General features: G+C 55.0%; 1 protein-coding gene across 6 annotated transcripts in view; it reads right to left on the reverse strand.

Annotated features, from left to right (window-relative positions):
• Positions 1-7,518: 7,518 nt before the first annotated feature.
• Positions 7,519-14,870, reverse strand: part of NR4A1 (nuclear receptor subfamily 4 group A member 1) — a 44,795-nt gene continuing 37,443 nt past the window's right edge. For all 6 annotated transcript variants that reach the window (XM_081126163.1, XM_081126168.1, XM_081126166.1 and 3 more), the window contains 6 exons: positions 11,806-12,683; positions 10,865-10,994; positions 10,424-10,575; positions 9,890-10,092; positions 9,627-9,805; positions 7,519-8,333 (listed from right to left, as the gene is read on the reverse strand). In XM_081126163.1, coding sequence (XP_080982289.1) covers positions 8,077-8,333; positions 9,627-9,805; positions 9,890-10,092; positions 10,424-10,575; positions 10,865-10,994; positions 11,806-12,683 — 1,799 coding nt within the window. In that variant the 3' untranslated portion in view covers positions 7,519-8,076. The remainder of the gene's footprint in view (positions 8,334-9,626; positions 9,806-9,889; positions 10,093-10,423; positions 10,576-10,864; positions 10,995-11,805; positions 12,684-14,870) is intronic.

Genomic DNA, 14,870 nt, shown 5'->3' on the forward strand with positions numbered 1-14,870 from the left:
TGGAAAGGGAATGATTAGAAATGTTTTGTATATGTTCATTAATTTAATCCTACGAGATAAAGAAATTGACCCTGGGAGAGGTTAAGTAACTTGTCCAAGGTCACTGGGTAAATGGCAGAGCCTGCGGTTCAAATGCAGGATTCCTTACCACTACAGAAGTTCTTGCTGGTTTCTCCACCCTCTCACTCCCATGCACTGCCACACTCTAATACACTGCCCCCAACACCTGCTCTCTGGTGGAGAAACGCCTTGATTGGTAGCGTTTGCCAGTTTTCTACTACAACCAATTTCAAGCTATAGGCCATCACTGAATGTGGAGTCCAGAATGAATAGAGGATTACATTTTGATCATCAGAGTTACAATTGGCTCTAGAGTACCAGTACCAGCTGGCTCCAGCATACCACTGGCACCTACCTGCTCTTTAGGCTTCCCCTGTCCCACCCAGTTCTTCCAAACCCCCCTACTTAACCCCTTCTCCTGGCTGAACCGGTGGGGACCTGGTGGGGACCCCATCTATTCCTTATCCCCTTCCTTCCTCCCCATAGTTCTACCCTGTGCAGCCTTGGTCTCTGGTTTGTCTCTGTCCCCACTGCAGATACCTCTCCCCAGGCAGCCTCAGAGGTCCCCCAGAGCCTGGGGAAGGAGAAAGCTGCCTGTCTTGCAGACCAGTAACCTTTTCTGGAGCCTGGACTTAACCTGTAGGGAAACAGGATAAAATATTAAGAGGGGAGGGTATGTGAGGAGCCAAAGGATGGGGACCCTGGGAGGTTAGAACCCAGGGGGAGGAACGAGAGCCTAACTCCCAGACACTACAGTGAGTGAAGGGAGTGACTGACCTCTCTCTACTTCTGACACAGTCCATCTGTGTCAGGGCCCTTTGTTGCCACTATCCTGACATCTTCATCATCATCCCCACTGCCAGTCATTGCATCTTACTAGGCACCATGCCAGCGCTTCACATGCACTATTGTGTTGATTTCTCCAGCCACCTTTGAAGGGAAATATCATTTCCCCTCAATTTACACATAATGAAGCTGAGGCTTAGGGATATGTCGTGACTTGCTTTAATGGCTAATTTTATGTGTCGACTTGACTGCCACAGAATGCCCAGATATTTGGTCAAACATTATTCTGAGTGTGTCGGTAAGGGTTTTTCTGGAAGAGATTAATATTTGAACCCCTAGGCTGAGTAAAGCAGATCACCCTCCCTATTGAGGGTGAGCCTCATGCAATCACCCTGAATGGAATAAAAGGGCTGACCCTCACATGAGCGAGGGGAACTCCTTCTGCCTAACATCTTCCAAGTTGGGACATTGGATTTTTCCTGCCTTCAGACTTGAACTGAAATATCTGCTCTTCCTGATTTTGAGGCTCCTGGCTTTTGGAACTACACCATCAGCTCCTAGGTCTCCAGCTTGCTGACTGCAGATCTTAGGACTTGTCAACCTCCACACATATATTATATATATATATATATATATATATATATATATATATATATATATATATATAATAAATATATATATCCTGCTTGGTTCTGTTTCTCTGGAGAACCCTGACCAATTAATACACTTGCCAAAGCCACATGGCTACTCTTTCCTCATTCCGCCAGTTCTTTTACCCATACTTGTCACTACTCCAAAACTCAGCCTGTCTGTGGAGCCTTTCTTGCCTGAGGATGAAGCCAAACCCTCTCACCTCTCCTATCTCAGGCCCAGATGCTGGCCAAGACTTGCCTTCTCTTACCTCCCTGAATCCTTATAGGTGGTTCTCATTGCACCTCAGTTCCTGGGTCCTACACCCATGTAGGTGGTCCTGACAGGGAAGAAAGGTCTTGGTCAAAATGGAGAGACTATGTGGAATGAATTCTCCCATCCGATGCCACCATCCCTGATGATCAAGATGTAATCATTCATTCATTCATGCCACACATATATAGATGTCCACATGCTAGGCCCATGTCATACCAAAGTGGACAAGTCCCAACTGTGGCCCTCTGGGAGCTCAGAACCTTGCAGAGGAGATGGACCGGGAGACATACCTGGGCAAGAGAACACAAATGGGGTGAAAGAAATGGCAGCAGGTTTTGCATGGCTAGATGAGACCGGCATGGAGGCTACTGCTGTCATTCCAGAGAGATGCCTATGGCCTGGATAGAAAGTGACACATTCAAAGTGAAGATGAGTCCCAAGCCATGCTCTCAGCAAGTTGAGAGGTAACTGGGCACAAAAAGAAAACCAGGACAGCTGCAGAGAACACAGGATAGCAGCCTGTGGATGGAAGTGGGCAGGAAGGGAATCCTGGAAAGTGATTCCAAGAAGAAGTGAGGCTACAAGGAATTATTCTTGGGAGGCTTCCTGGGAAAAAGGAAAGAAAAGAGCTAGGAGGAGAGGTCTCACTGAGGACTGAGGGCAGAAACTGAGACTACTGAGGCAGGAGAGGCAAGGACTTCTCAGCCAGAGCCCAGAGCCACGGCCAGCCAGGCAGATAGGCAACTGGCTGAGGCCCTCTGAGCTAGACCTCCAGCAAAGGTCTGTGGAGGGACCTTGAAGGCCAATGAGAGACCTTGGGAGTAGGCAGCTGGCTTTACAGAGTGAGTGTGGCCTCGGATGGCCCCACCCATCCTAGTGCATGTCCCAGGGGAGAACTGATCCCTGACGCTAGTGCTGCAGGCCACCCCCAGCCATTCCAGAGCTGACCCCTGTGGCGTCACAAGAATGACTCAAGTCCCAACAACAACAATAAGTGGGACTGACGTCAGGCTGGGGGCTCCTGACGGTGACCAGCCTGGCTGGGTAGCCAGCACCCTGCCTGCTGACCCTCTAGCCAGGCTAGGCCTCGAGGGTAAGGAGGACCAGCTGTCCCCTTCTGACATCTGCCCCCTAGATCCTGGGCAGGGGCTCCTCTACCTCCCACCCTTTCTGGGATGTTACTCCCAGCACCCACCCCCGCTCTTCCAAGGCAAAGGAAATGGCTGGGCGGAGGAGAGAGTGACAGAGAGCGTGAGAAAGAGGCACCTCCCAGCCCCAACATCATAAGGCAGACTCTGGACCTGAACTGAGCTGGGAGGTGGCAGGTCTGCTGCCAGTTCTCCTGGGGTGGGGTGGGGGGGTCTGTCCTTCCACTGTGGGGAAGGGTGGTGCATCTCTTTCTGGAAAGGTCTATGTGTTTGTCTCTCTGGCCAAGTTGGGGTTGGGGTGAGGATTTATTTTTGTATTAGTCCCACAGCGGTAAGAAGTGCACTCTCTATCCTGCAAAGTCTGTGCATCTGTTGCTTTGGGAGGCCTGTGTGTGTCTGTTGTTCTTTGGGGCACAGGATCCTGTATGACTGTCCTTGCAAAAGGAAAGAGTCATTTACCCACCCTTGTCAGAAAGTCTATCTCCCCTAGGGGCTGATTTTCTCTCCCTGGTTTCTTGTCGAGCTGGAGGCATCCTGTATCTATCCTCGTGGCATCCCAGTTATGTGGGATGGGGTCCAAGTCTCCTGCTTGGCCTCCACTGTGGCTGGGCTCCCTGGGTGGGGGCCCCTTCTCTCTGATGTGCCAAACTAGGAGGGTGGCGGCACTCAGTACCCCATCTGCCTGGCTTGCAGCTGGGCACTGCTCCCTGCTAACACAGCATGTACCAGGACAGCCCCCCCCCCCAGCACTCTGCTCCTTGGCCCAGCTGCCACCCCCAGTCCCAAGCTTGGGTAGTGGCCGGACAGTGCCAGCTCCTGAGTCAGACCTTGAGGAGACATCAAGTGGCAGGGTCAGGGCCCAGCAGGAAGCAAAGGGGAGCCAGGGTTGTGGGGAGGAAGACTGGAGCATGGGCCCAGGGGTGAAGAGCAGGAGCAAGAGGCAAAAGCCAAGGCCAGAGCCTCCAGGGCCCCATAGCCCTCAGGCCAGCTCTGAGTCCCCTGGGGACCCTGGAATGTGCCCCCTGCCCTCAGAATGTCTCTGGCTGTAGGGGAAGGAGATATTGGGGGTGGGGGATGGAGGGGGCTTTTACTCAGCTCTGTACTACTTCCTGTCTTCACCACAGGGAGCTGTAGGTTTCAAAGTCCCACTAGCCAGCCTGGGTCTTACCCAGACAGACCCCGTGTGGAGCCAAGGTAGAGCCTGGCAGAAGCCTGAACCTGGAGCAAGGCTGGAGACAGAGGTTGGGGCTGGGCTCTGGCTCCTGGGGGGCGGGGGGGGGGGGGGGGGCGCGGTACAGAGCAGCTGCTGGCTGAGCGCTGGGGCTGCAGGGCCAGGCCTGGATGGGGCTCGGAGGCAGATGGACAGAGTCTCACCCCTTCAGCCTCGGTTTCTGAAAAAGCCCTGTGGCCAGGGTCTCTGCTGCAGCCAGGGACTAGATGGGCACTGGGGCTTGTCCAGATTTCACCTATAACTTTCTGGGAATCCCCAGGCCCAGCTTCACATGAGGGTGCCTAGCACTGCCCTCAACGCACAGCTGCCTCATGACCATGAACAGATATCACTGGCAACCTGCTGACTGTCTGCTCACCACACACAGACCTCCCACCTCCGCCAGGCTCTCTCGCAGGCTTCCCTCTAGCCACAGAGCTGGCTGCCACACAGCCAAGCACGCTGGACACTCAGAGCTGACCTCAAGTACAGTGTTGAGGTCAGGTTGCCCATGACCTTCAGAAGCTTCTCAGCCTCCTTGAGGCTCACCCTCACCACCTCCCTCCATAACCAAGTCCAGGTGGCTGGAGCCCAGGTGTGGGGCAGCATCTTCCATCCCAGACCCCAGGGAAAGGCCATTAGGCACAGCCCCCTGGGGTGTAGAGTGCCCACTCAGACCCTAGACCTCAAAGCCACTCCCTTCCCTAGTCACAGTGGCACCTTAGGGCCAGGGCCTCTGGGCACAGGGCCCAGCGTGGGTGGGATGCAGGGAGGCAGGGAGGCAGGCTTCCTGGGTCTCCATGTGAGGACAAACAGTAGGCTTTGAGGCCTTGGAAAATCCTGCCTGGGATTCCAGGCCCTGCCAGCGTCACTGCCTTTTGACTATTGTCCCCGTCGGAAATGGGCCCAGCCCCCGGCCAGCTGGGACAGAGTGGCCATTGTAAGGCCCCACCAGGCTCAATGCCCCCTTGTTCACCCTCCCAGCCCCTAGCAAGACTTGAAGGCCAGTTCTTCCAGTTGCTCAGTGGAAAGAAAGGGCCTGCCTCCAGGCTCCAGCCCTTGGGCGGGGCAGGGCGGGGTAGGGCAGGGCTGTTGAAATCAGCCCGAGCCCTGTACCCCAATAGCCAGAGTTCTGAAAAGGAGTCAGCATCCCTGGAGCTTCTTTTATTTCTGAGGCCCTGGGCAGGGAGACCTAGGGGTTAGGTAGTTAGACACACCCAGCTCAGCCACTTACAAGCCAAGTGACCTTGGGAAAGTCATTTCCTTTCTCCAACACAAATTCTCCTCTTTTGTAAAAACAATAGCTATTATTATTAGATGTTTGCTTGTGCTAGGCACTCTTTGAAACATTGTGTGCATTCATTCATGTAATCATTATAGCAAGTTGATGAAATAGGTACAATTATTTTCTCCATTTACAGATGAAGATGCTGAGGCACAGAAAAGGCGAAGTCGCCTGCCCCAAATTCCACAGCTTGTAAGAGCTGTAACCAAGATGTAAACCCAGGCAGTCTGGTTCCAGAGTCCTGTTCATTACCACTCTGCTGTGTTGCCCGCCTGTGAGGTGAGGATAACCATACTTTCCTCATAGGGTGATAACGAGGGCTTGAAATCACAAATATATGAAAAGAACCTAGTGGGCAGCGGGACATAATGTGTGGTAGCTATTGTCGTCACTGTGGGGCTTAGAGATCTATAGGGACCAAGATTCCCTACTGCCCCAATCCTGGCCCCTCCTCAAACACCCAAGTGGTTCTTTTGCCTTCCCCGGGGGCTGTCCTGGGTTCCACGTCTGTCTGTGCAGGATAAAGGCAGGATATGGAGGAGAATGAACAAAGGCAGAGGGACTCAGTCCAGTCACAGCTGGTGGAAGATTTCCCAGCAACCTCTGCTCCTAACCAGGGCACTGCCACCAGACTTACCTCCCCACCAAACAGATGGGGAAACTGAGGCCCAGTGGAGAAGAGGGGCTTCTCTGAGAGCAGCATGGAGTTGTAGGCAGATTTCCTGACACTTCCACCCCTGCCTTGCCAGGTGCTAGTGTTGTGACAAAAACTCACTCAGGGACTCTGGCAGGGGTGCCATGGACACATGCTTGGAAATCCACACACTGCTGGTGGTGGCAGTCACCATGCACAGATCCCAGGACTCCCCACCTCACCCTTATGTGGACCATTCGGGAGGCCTGGGCTGGACTGTCTTCCCAGGACCTCAGTGAGGGTATGTGGTTGGGGGTCCTTAGGGACCTACAGACTGGCTGGAGCACTGGGGAAGGCCTTGACTCTGTCTTACTTCTGAATTGAGCCCTATTCTGTTTGACTTCCAGCCAACAGGGACTGCCCTCATCCAGCCAGGGGCCCAGGGGAGGTGGAGACGCACCCAGGAGGTGGGCCCTGGGCCAAGGGAAACTATGGGTTGTAAGGAACAGGTGTGAGGGGCACTGCCCTGAGGGTCCTTGAGAAGGAAACTGTGAGGCTACACGGGCACTGAGTGCAGTTAAGGGGCTGGATGCTGCATCGCCAGCAACCTTGGACCTCAGGTTGGAGTCAATCTAAATTCATGTTTCACAAGAGTGGCCCCCAGTCCACATGTATGACAAGCACCTGGGTGCTTGGTAAAAGTTCAGATTCATGGGCCCCACCCCTCACCAATCCGAGTCTTCTTTTTTTTTCTTATGTGCCCAGACAGGGGATGGAATCTGCAACCTTGGTGTATCAGGACACTGCTCTAATCAACTGACCTATCGTGCCAGGGCCTACCAATCTGAGCCTTTGAGGTAGAGTCTAGAAATCTGCATTTTAAGCCAGCTGACTAAGCAACTGGTGAGCTTGGGGGTTGGAAAATCTACACAGGGACACTTGGGCACAGGTAGGGACCTCAGAACAATCTTCTTGCCAAGAAGCCAAGGCCTGCCGGCAACCTGGGTCCTGGTGCTGGGGTGTGAGGCATGTGGGGAGGATGGAAAAAAACATATATTGAGTAAGAGCTGCTGCCATCATTCTGGGCTGCCTGGTACCCAGGCCATGCTAAGCACCACACCCACACTCCTGGAATTCCAGCAGCAACAGGAGGTAAGTTACACCCCTCTCTGTTTTACAGATGTGGAAGCCAAGTCAGAGATCATTGCCCCAGGTTAGGACTGTGATGCTCTTATTTCTTGGCCAGTTGGCCTCTGCTGCAGGCCCCATCCGCAGAAGGGATGATTGGAGGCTTTCTAGTGTCAGATCTAGTCCAAGTGCTTTTGCATAACACCCCACGAAGCAGATGCCATTATTATTCACCTTTTACAAAAGATTAAACTGAGGCCTGTTAGCTTAGGTTGGTAACATTCAAGATTTATCCAGTCACCTGTCTCTTATGAAATTATGGGGCAGGGGGAGGGGTCAGAGATAGACAGGATCCCAGTTTCAGCTACATGTCTATTTTTTTATTCAATATATTAAATATATTAATCAGAAAAGTCACATACTATAAATCCGGGAAAATACACAAATATAAATGTCAGAATCTGTCATTTGTCTTCCTCCTAGAGTGAGTTTATGTACATGTGGAAGGAGGTGGGAAGAGAGAGCCAGTAGGAAGAGGCTGGGAAAGGCTTTGCCCAGGCTGGTGGGTTCCATCCCTCCCTCTCAACCGCCCCGCCCCCAACCTCAACCTCTTCCTTCCTGTATTTACAGCAGAATTTGGCTTATTTACAGCACAGCAGTGTGTGTTAAAAATGGTTTATCTTACAAAAACACGAAGGCCAGGGCTGGGATGGGGGTAAGACAAATAGTAGGGGTCTCCCTCATGAATGCATCCCCCTCCCCCAGGGGGTGACCTCTAAGAGCACGTGAGGTCAGTTAGTCTGCAGCTCCAGCCCAAGGGTGGGGGGCGCGCTCCGGGGATCCAAGGGCCATGGGCTCAAGGCACGTGGGGTGGCGTACGAGTGTGCATACACAGTGCACACGTGTTCCCAGGCCGGTGTCAGAAGGGCAGCGTCTCCATAAAGATCTTGTCCACGATGGGTGGAGGGGGCACCAAGTCCTCCAGCTTGAGGTAGAAGATTCGCTGCAGGCCCTGGGTGCATAGGGTCCGTAGCTCGGGCAGCTTGCCCAGCAAGCGGGACAGGCAGCTGGCCGGCTGGGGCTCGCCCGCCACAGCAGAGATGTGCTCCTTCAGGCAGCTGGCGATGCGGTTCTGCAGCTCCTCCACCCGCCGAGGCTCCTGCAGCCCGTGCCGGTCTGTGAGGAAGATACAGGATTAACCACCCATCTGAGGACTGGACCCTTCCAAAACCTGGCCTCTCCCAGGCCTCCAAAACTGCTGCCACTGACCATCCCTCACACTCCTCTGGCACTTTGCAAAAGCATGAAACACACGAGGCCATTTTGGAGCCTTATCAGAAGTCTAAGAAGGCAGTAACACTCATTATCCTCCTCTTCCCAGGGGAGAAACTGAGGCCCAGAGAGGTTAAATGACTTGCCCAAGGTCACAAAAAAGGAAATACTAGCCAAGTTTTCTGACTAGGCCAGTGTTTTTTTTCCCAAACTGTTCCAAGAAGCTCTGAAGTTGAGCAGTGGTGTCCCAGAGGCCACCTCCAGGGAAAGCTGGCCTCCAAACCAACCGCTCCCTCTCTGGCCCAGAGAACTTCAGATTCCATGCTATGTACCTGGGTCCCCTGTGAAATTTAAGTAAAAATGGTATGGGGGCAGATTCCGGTGCTTTAAAAAATAAAACAGAGCCCGGCCGGGCATGGCTCAGCGGTTGAGTGTCGGCCTAGGATCCACGCAATCGGGGTTCGATTCCCGGTCAGGGCACATGCCCGGGTTGCGGGCTCCATCCCCGGTCGGGGGCATGCAGGAGGCAGCCAATCAATGACTCTCTCATCATTGATGTTTCTATCTCTCTCTCCTTCTCCTTTTGTCTCTCTCAAATCAATAAAGATATATTAAAAATAAAAAAAAGAACTTAAAAAAAAATAAAAATAAAAAAATAAAACAGAGAGATCTGAAAACCTTCACATTTAACACCCGGAGCCCATCCTGCATAATAATATTTACATACAGCACACAACAGGCACAGGTAGCCCTTAGGGGGCGGACAATGACTGGAAGGGGCACAAGGAGGGCTTTTGGGGGACTGGTCATTGGTCATACCTGTCTATTGACCTAGGTGCTGGTTAAGTGAGAGTGCTTGTGATAAAGTTTGTGAAAATTCATCATTTGTGCAATTAGGCAACATAATTCAGCAAGACTTTAAAAAGAAACCGCAACCGTAGGCCACACACAACACCTACACAGTCTGGATCTTGGGTCGCCTGGGATCATTCACGGACTGGCCTGGGCTTTGTAGTCAGATGCAGCTGGGCCCAAACCCCAACTCTGCCTCCCACCAGCCGTGCTGCTCTGAGCAAATGCTTGCCATTCTCTGCACTTAGTCACCATCACTTCACAATGTAAGGGTCTAGGAAGTGTCAGATGCCAGCCCATCCAGGGCCTTCAAGCCCTCCCCAACCCCCAGGACTGGCCACTCACCTGTGATGAGGACAAGCGCGGAGAGGCAGGCGAAGGCAGGGACATCAACAACCAAGCTGTGCAGGGACCGAGAGAAGGCCAGAATGCCATCGATCCAGTCGCCGAAGCCTCGGGTGCACTGTAGCCGGTGTAGCACCAGGCCGGAGCAGAAGATGAGCTTCCCCTCCGCTGGCTTAGACCTGCCGGGTGGGGATGCAGATGGTCAGGGGAGCTCCAGGGCCAGGGCAGCAAGGGAGGGGCTGGGCAGACAGCAGGCAGCTCACCGGTAGGCCAGGCGAAGGATGAAGAGCTCCAGGAAGGCCGACTCCAGCAACAGGTCCTGGTCGCCTGTGCACAGCTCCGCGAAGCCAGGGATCTTCTCGGCCCACTTGCGGATGACCTCCAGGGACCCTGAGAGCAGGTCGTAGAACTGCTGCACGTCCCTGGCATCCTCCTTCCCAAAGTGGGGCAGCACTAGCTCCTGGAACTAAGGGGCAGTTTAGTGAGGTCAGCGCCTCATGCCGGGCCCCAGACCAGGGCCACCATGTACAGCTACATCATGCATCAGAGGCCAGATGCCGGGGGTGAGAGAGGAACTGAGATTCCGCCCACCTCGTGCTTGCCAATTCTCATATATTCACTCAGGGCAGAGCCTACTGGAAGGAGCACATTTTTCTAATTGGCCACCCACCCAAGGGGGTACATTTTTCCATCTGGTCAACCTACAGGGGTTCCTCTTTTTTCAGTTTGTCCAACAACTGGGGAGGGGCCTTTTCTAATGTGCATGAAGGCGCTGGATATGGGCTGGCAGGACTCACCTTGGAGTAGTCCAGTTTAGCCATGCTGGGCCCTGAGTCCAGGTGTGCCCGGACCAGGGAGGTGAGGAGATTGGCAGGGGAGGCATCTGGGGGCTGCCTGGGCTTTGAAGGGAGCCGTCCCCGCCGCCCCTTCAGGCTGTCTGTCCGGACAACTGCAGAGAAAAGGCAGGGGTAAGGAAAGGAGAAAGAGACCCAGGAAAGGGCCTCTGAGCCCAAGCTATGTACAACAATGCTGGGAAGCACCAAGAACCAAGAGCCCAAGACCCAAGGGCCCCTACAGAGACTACCCGCCATATGCAAGGCAGGTGGACCAGAGGTGGGGTAAAAATACGGTCCAGGTGTGCCCTCCCCTGCAGCCCACCAGGACAGATGCCTGGGGGACTGCCTGCCCCACCCCATCAGGTCTGCCTCTGTACCACCAGCCCAGGCCCAGCCACCCACCTTCCTTCACCATGCCCACTGCCAGGCACTTCTGGAAGCGGCAGAACTGGCAGCGGTTTCGCCGCCTCTTGTCCACAGGGCAGTCCTTGTTAGCCAGGCAGATGTACTTGGCATTTTTCTGCACTGTGCGCTGGAGGGAGGACAACACGGAACAGGCTGTCAGAGTGTGTGGGGAGGGGGAGCCCAGGGGAGGGGACCGTCCAGATCCTGCTGCTGCCATCGTAGACAAAAGCACTCTGTTCACAGCTATTTTTCTAACATTTGGGTGGCAGGGGAGGAAGAGATGGAAGGGGGGGCAGAAAAAGTCTTGGGGGCATTGGGGAAGATTTCTGCATCAGGAGGAAGGCCCCCAAGACACCAGATTAGGGGCTAGGGGCTCTCTAACAGCCCAGACATCTGTATTTATGTGCCTGTGTCTGCCTGTCCCTTCCTTGGGGCAGACAAGAGAGGGGTGGGGGTTGGGGGGTGACGGGAAGCTAAGCAGGCACCCAGAGCTGGGACAAACACACAGCCTGTTCCCAAGTCCACCCCCAGCCCTCGAGCACCAAGCCCTCTTCCCAGATCCTTTCATCTCATGCCAGGAACACGAGTGCCTGGGGCCCCCTTCCCACCAGGACATTGATTGGGGGGAGGCCCGGCAGAGGAAAACCAGAGGCTGGCCATTAGAACATACCCTCCTGGGTACCCCTGCAGCCCACACCCTCTGCCCGTATCTCACCCCTCTCTCCTTCATAATGCAGAACCACTGGCTATGTGTGCCCTAGTATACGAAAGGTCCCAGCCCCTTGCCATTTCCTGGGACCCACCTGGAACAGCTGCCCCTTCCTGAAAAGCAGGACTAGTTGGGAGAACCCACAGGAGGCTACCACAGACCCCACTGGGGTGAGAGATCAGCCTATCCCCACTTCTCATGAAAAGCCATACCCAGGGCAGCCCAGTACCTTGAAGAAGCCCTTGCAGCCCTCGCAGGTGCGGACACCGTAATGCTGACATGAAGCATTGTCCCCACACACAGCACAGCGGCCCTCGCTTCCTCCTGGGGCCCCACTCCGAGACTTGGCTGAGGTCACAGGCACATTCAGCATCCCTGGGCCATCAAGGTGTGGAGACGTGGGCACCAGGCCTGGGAAAGCTGTTGGCATGGAATAGCTCTCTCCCTCCACCAGCTGGTGGGTGGCCTGCGAGGGGAACAGCTTCAGAGGGCTCTGGGCCAGGCTGGGGCTGGGGCCGGTGGGGGGACTGAAGGAAAAGAAGGCCGGTGGCTGGGGGGGCCCAGGAGCCTTGGGAAGCTGCTCTGTCCATGCCCGCAGGCTTTCATAAGTCTGGTTGGGTGAGAAGGGGCCAAAGGAGCCGTCCCAGGGAGAGAGTTGGGGTGGCTGAAGGCCGGGCGTGGGCGGTGACGGGGCTGAGCAGGGACTGCCATAGTAGTCAGAGCCACTGGAGGATAGGGTCTCATCTAGCGGGCCGCTCAGGGTGCCAGGGTAGCAGCCGTACACCTGGAAGTCCTCGAACTTGAAGGAAGCAGAGGCAGGGGAGGTGGCTGAGGACGACGATGTGGAGGAGGCAGAGGAGGAGGCAGAGGAGGGTGGCTGGGCTGTTCCCGGCAGCTGGTAGAGGAAGGTGTCAAACTCCCCTGTGTAGCCGTCCATGAAGGTGCTGAAGCTGGGCAGGGCAGTGGGGGCAGTGGGAGCCGCCTCAGGGCTGGCGAGGTCCATGGTGGGCTTGCTGAACTCGGGGGTCAGCGGATCGCTTGCCAGGTGGTCACGGGGTCCCGGGCTTGGTGCTGGTGTCCCATATTGGGCTTGGATACAGGGCATCTCTGAAGAGGGAAGACACCAAGGGGGGAGTCAGTGAGAGAAGCCTGAAGCCTGACCTCTAAGTTTAGACCCCCAAGCAGCCAGGTGGCAGGAATGCCAGCCAGACATGGGATCCTGAGACATCAGGGTTATAGCCCACCACAGAACTCAGGAATCCTGGCCCCCAGCTAGAGCACCATCTTTACCGCCTTGTCACAAAAAGCCCCTGAGCAAAGGCCCAGCGAGAGTGGTCTCAGTCAGATGGCCAGCCACACCCAGTCAGCCTGGGAACCCCAGGGAAGGCATCCAGCCAGAATTTCTCTGCTGGAACAGGGGGAAGCTGTGTTCCTCCAGCGCCCTGCCCTCCCTCACCGGGTAAGGCATGGGTGGGGACTGGGAGACGGGTGGGTGGGAGAGGCAGCCAGGCTCAGCTTCAGCCCAGTCCCCAGAAACAGATATGCTATTTCTCCAAACTGGCACTTCTAGGACTATTCCCAGGCACCACCTAGCCTCTGCAAAACCCCCTCACCTCCCCCCACAGTGCCTGGGAAGGACATCCTGCAAATGGAAGAGGAGCTGGGAGTGAAGGCCCCACTGCCTCAGAAAGAGGCCTAAGCAGCAATGAACCTGTCTCCTACCCTGCCCCCATCCTACATTCTGAGCAAAGTCTGCAGATCCCACATGCACACTGCTCCTGCCATCTGGAGATGGGTACCCACTCTGCACTTGCCTGGGATGCTCCCAGAGGCAAAGAGGAAGAGAGCCCAGGCCTCCTCAACCCATCCCCAGCTCCCCAGTGGGTTGGGTAACCTGGCTCCAGACCTTTAAAGGCCATATGCTGAAGAGAGGCTGAGGGGAGGCAGGAGGGAAAAGAGAACAGCCCCTTGGAAGTCCAGGAGAATGGTCAGTCCCTAAGAGGAATTTCTCTGCTACCCCCAAAGCATTTTTCTCTGTAATTTTTATAAGAGAATTCTTGGAGTCCATCTGAAGACTTGAGGTAGCTATGTAGGGAGGAGCCTGTTGATGGGAGGGTGGAAAACATCCTGCCCCTGCCTGGGTCCCTCCACTAAAGAGTATTTGTGCTCTGAAAACTTCAGGAGCTCAGACAAAGGAGGTTACAGCCCCAATCCTAAGAAGCCTGAAGGAACAGAGATAGCATCACTCAGGGGGATCCTTACATTCCCAGACTGCTCAATAAACTAACAGAGAAGAGGCTCCAGGACAGTTTCCCATCCCACCTCCATGCCTGGGGTCTGCACGGCTCTGGCCTCACCAGTCAGGGAGGGAAGCTGGGTAAGAAAGCAAGCTGGAACAGAGCACCATAATCTAGAGGGACAGCAGGAAGGGGCAAAGGCTGGCACCACCTCCTGGCCAAGAGCCCAAGGAGTCCTCTAGTTCTAGCTTTTCTCCCACCTCCATGGGCCCTAGACAGGGTAGCACCACCCCTGACCTAACACTCCCACAACCAACCCAGACAACAGAGCCCCTGGAAGCTCTGGCCCCACCCACCCAGTGGCACCTGTCCACTGGCACACAGCACCTGTGAGAGATAAGGGTGGCCACGTCTGCCTGCACTAGGAGAGGCTGGGCAGGGATGGGTTTGGGGTGGAGGAGAGGCAGCAGCCTCGAAGGGCTGGGCGTTCCAGCTTTATTCAAATCCTGTTTCTCCACTTGGACGTCCCACATCCGGATCAACCCCCACCAACCCATACCCCCACCCCCATGCAGGTACTTAATGGCACAAGATATAGACCCACATGGGGGTGGGGACGACAGCGAAATCCCACAGGGAGGAGGAAGAGGCGGGGTTGAAGGAGGGAGGGGGAGAATCCGGCTTCAGGCAGGTCCTGGCAACAATGTGGCTTGCACCTGTTATGCTGAACCTGCCTCAGGCTGCACCCTACCTGTAAGATCCGACTAGGACTGTGGGGGTAGAGAGGTGGGGGTATCCTCCAGACAGTACCACACCAGAAGCTCCAACATTAGCAACTGACATCCAGGATTCCCAAGGACAAGGGTTTCCACAGCACACACATACACACACACACACACTCACAGGATCCAAGCTACAGCTTAAACCCTTCCAGAGACCCTCCTCCTGCCCCAAGAAGACTTATTCCAGCAGGCAGCAGCACCCCCTCCACCGTTCAGCCACCAATGCTGGCCATTTCCTTGGGCAACCCAGAAGTCTCCTAACATAGTTCAGGCAG

This window comes from Miniopterus schreibersii (genome assembly GCF_964146895.1).
Source record: "Miniopterus schreibersii genome assembly, chromosome: 2".
NCBI lineage: Eukaryota > Metazoa > Chordata > Mammalia > Chiroptera > Miniopteridae > Miniopterus > Miniopterus schreibersii.